The sequence below is a fragment of the Miscanthus floridulus genome, chromosome 13 (genome assembly GCF_019320115.1).
Source record: "Miscanthus floridulus cultivar M001 chromosome 13, ASM1932011v1, whole genome shotgun sequence".
In the NCBI taxonomy this organism is placed as follows: domain Eukaryota; kingdom Viridiplantae; phylum Streptophyta; class Magnoliopsida; order Poales; family Poaceae; genus Miscanthus; species Miscanthus floridulus.
The window spans coordinates 39,253,708-39,257,152 of NC_089592.1; the positions used below are offsets into that span (position 1 = coordinate 39,253,708).

At 42.8% G+C, this 3,445-nt stretch overlaps 1 protein-coding gene across 1 annotated transcript; it reads right to left on the reverse strand.

Annotated features, from left to right (window-relative positions):
* Positions 1–448: 448 nt before the first annotated feature.
* LOC136501599 (pentatricopeptide repeat-containing protein At1g80880, mitochondrial-like) lies at positions 449–3,083 on the reverse strand. The gene is made up of 2 exons (XM_066497112.1): positions 2,499–3,083; positions 449–1,880 (listed from the first exon to the last, which is right to left on the reverse strand). Exons 1-2 carry the CDS (start codon positions 3,032–3,034, stop codon positions 851–853), a joined length of 1,566 nt encoding a protein of 521 aa, XP_066353209.1. The 5' UTR covers positions 3,035–3,083; the 3' UTR covers positions 449–850.
* Positions 3,084–3,445: the final 362 nt, after the last annotated feature.

Below are 3,445 nucleotides of genomic sequence, written 5' to 3' on the forward strand. Positions count from 1 at the left end.
CCCCGCCAGCTTTATTAGAAAGCTTAAGGAGATCCCCAATCCAACACTGGGATTACCAGTTTACAATGCAGTACCAGCAAAAGGGAAAACTCTAGGATAAAAGTTCTCACTAACTCTCCTTAGCACATCTACCAACCTTTTGCATAAGCAAGAAACTTGAATAACACTGAGAACCAGGTTTCTCAAAACCAATCGACCCCTACTACAAACCGGCAGTCATACTCATACCCATTAATATTGTTAATTACTCGGCTTTGCTTACTTGTGAAAGGAAAGGTGGCCTGTTACTGAGTGTTTGACCTTGTACTAAGGTGGCCTGTTACTGAGTGTTTGACCTTGTACTCACCCTGATACAGCTGTTTTTAGAGAATTGGTAACAATGTTGTTCATGTAAGTGAGAGCAAGATTCTCAAAAATAAATAAATAAATAAATGAGACTGTTCGACATTCTAATGACAGCTTGAAAAATCAAAATGCCTGTAGTAAGCCAAATAACCAAGCTTACAATTGTTAGACAAATTTACCAATGAACATAGACTCCAACTGCAGGTAGGCGAGATACAAAACAATTGGTCGTGGGAGGGCAATCAAGATTAACACATAGACTCCAATGACCCATGACCATTGTATCACACAACTGAGTTCAAAGGTAACTATTTCAGAAAACACAGGCAACTACCACGTTTATTATGTTTTTGCAATTAGATTCACATAAGTTTTTTTTTTTTGGCCATTGGTCAGGGTTCACAAACAGGTTAACTAAATGTACTGTACCTCACAATGTGGTCCATATTGAACTTTGTTGAAAAAGTCCCTCAGATCACAAAGGCACTAGAAGCAACCACACATGTTATTGCATTTTTGACCGCTTCGTAAAATGTTTACCACGCTGGGGAATGATATTGTATTTTCCTGCTCCTCTCCAGTGGTCTCTGTTGCTCAACAAAAAGGCTTTAAATTCCTTATCAAGTTGCGTATCAGAGGCAAAACCTTTTTCCTTCATTTCGTCGTAGTACTCTAAAGCTCTTGGTATACATCCATGTTTTACTAAACCTTCAACCACTGTCATATAGTGTGAATGGACAGGGCTGATCTCATATTTTCTCATTTCATTCCATACTCTTAGAGCATTCCCAGACTCGTTCAGCAAGAAAAATTTATCAATAAGCATGAGAAATGTATCACTCTTAGGGCCACAACCATCCTCCTTCATTTTCTGCAAGAGCTTCAGTGATTCGTCAATGCCTTCTTGCTTCAAAAATGCATGGTAAGTTGAAATGGTAGGAACGATGCCCTTAAGTATCATGCTTTCCATCACCATTCGCGCTTCATCAAGCTTACAACTTTCACAGAGTGGAACTATCATATTGTTATATGTTTCAACATCCGGCTGGAGGCCTTCATCTGTAAGTTTGCTGAATATATTGTGTGCATCCTTCACACAATTTTCTCTTGTCAGAACATAGACAAGTGAATTGTAAACACCAATACCAGGAATCCAGCCCCTCTTTTTCATCTCATCATAAACCCTTAGAGTATCAAAAAGGTTTCCGACTTTTGAGAAACAACTGATCATGAGAGTATAGGACATGCCATCAGGAGTAATGCAGTGATTTGACATTTCTCTCCAAACTCTCTTTGCTTCAGCCACATCAGTGATCACATTACACCAACCATCTAGAATTATATTGAAACCTTCTGCAGTAAGTGGGAAGAATTTCTTTCTCAAAAGAAGCAACTCCTCAGCATCCTCTATGTTTTTGCTTTTGCAAAGAGCGCGAAGAAGGGAGTAGAATACACTTTGATCTGATTCGACTTTAAACTTCTCCATGGCATCAAATGTTTTGACTGCTTTATTTACTTCATTGGCAGCTGCATACCTGAAGTTTCATATCCACACAATGAAAAGACCATGATGGAAAAAAAGAACTCTCAAAAGTTCAAAAGTACATTGGAAGTTCAATTACAGAATTATGAGTGTCAAAGATGAGCAACACAACGCTGAGAAGTAAGATGCTAAGGTAAACCCCAATAATTGATCCAGGAAGTTATGCTATCCTTCCTAACTGATTATACACAGAGTCAACATCCTGAGAACAGGACCCATAGAAGTTGCATGTTTTGTTATCTTCTAATGCAGGAGCACATCGATCACACTTTTGAAGTTTTACAAGCTCAACAATTCACCTTCAATTTATGACCACAATGAAAACACTGCATCAGTAAATTAAGTAAATAACAGAATTTATTCGTTGGGACAGTGTGCCAACGAAGATTAAGATTTTAAACCCGGAGCATAAATCTCTGCTGGTGCTTCTAAAATAATGTGTTCACAATTTTTTTAGAATCACTGCATGTCTCAACTGAAAGCATGTTTAGAGAACTGAATCACGGGTCATATACTCATAAATAAGAGGAAACTACTAAGCTCACAACATTCGAGTTTATAACTTTCTTTCTGCAATAAAAAGTGACAGAATTCGTGCACGAGACCGCACCTCTCAATCAGGATAACCATGGCGCGGCGAGTGAGCACACCGCGGTTCCGCATCCGCCGCACGACCGCCCACGCGAGGTCGAACCGCCGCGCCTTACCCGCGGTCCACACGGCCAGGTGCCACGCGTCGGGCGGCGGCGGTAGACCCGCCCCATCGGCCCCATCCACGGCGCTGCACTCGTCTCCATACCGGAGCGCTAGCGCGGCAGCGTCCGGGTCGCGGCGCAGCTCCCAGAGCGCGCGGACTAGGAGAGCGGGGGAGGCCGGCGACGGGCCCGTGGATAAGGAAAGGAGGAGGGAGAGGGCCTCCTTCGGGGATGAAGTGCTGGAGGCCGCGCTGGAGATGCGGTGGAGGAAGGAGGCGAGCTCACCGTCGTCATTGTCGGGGGCGGAGGGGATGGGGTGGTCGGGGTCTGGTTCGAAGTCGCTCTGGTCGGAGGGACAGTGGGAGGTGAAGAGGCGAAGGAAACGGGACGAGAGGGTTTGGCCGAGGCGGGAGAGGTGAGGGCGGAGGGCGGCGGCGAGCGGCGGCGCCATGCCAGGAGATGCGAATGTCTTCGACTTTTTGGGCTTGGGAGTGGTGCGTCGATCTGAACAAGCCAGTGGCACGCAGCCCATCCTGTCCGTTCGTTTATCTCTGCTCAGCTGGACAACCAGTTTTCTATACTCCTACCGTCCCTAAATAAATACTACAAACGTCGCTTCTCAAGATGTCAAAACTTTTAAGTTTAACTAAAAATATAAAAAAATATTATCTATATTTATCTCTAAATAAATTTATTATAAAAAATATATTTCACGTTTAATTTAATCATGTTCATTGTACCTCATAAATGTTAGTATACTTTATATATATTTGGTTAAACTTTAAAAAGTTTGATTTCTCCTGAAGCGAGATATATATTTATTTTGAGATTGATGAAGTATTAGGGGGTGTTTGGTTCGAGC

Bases quoted from the DNA above. Each gene is read 5' to 3' on its own strand.
- LOC136501599 (XM_066497112.1), bottom strand. From the start codon at position 3,034: ATGGCGCCGCCGCTCGCCGCCGCCCTCCGCCCTCACCTCTCCCGCCTC. The intron at 1,881-2,498 runs GTGCGGTCTCGT...ATGAAACTTCAG, and splicing joins ATGGTTATCCTGATTGAGAG to GTATGCAGCTGCCAATGAAG.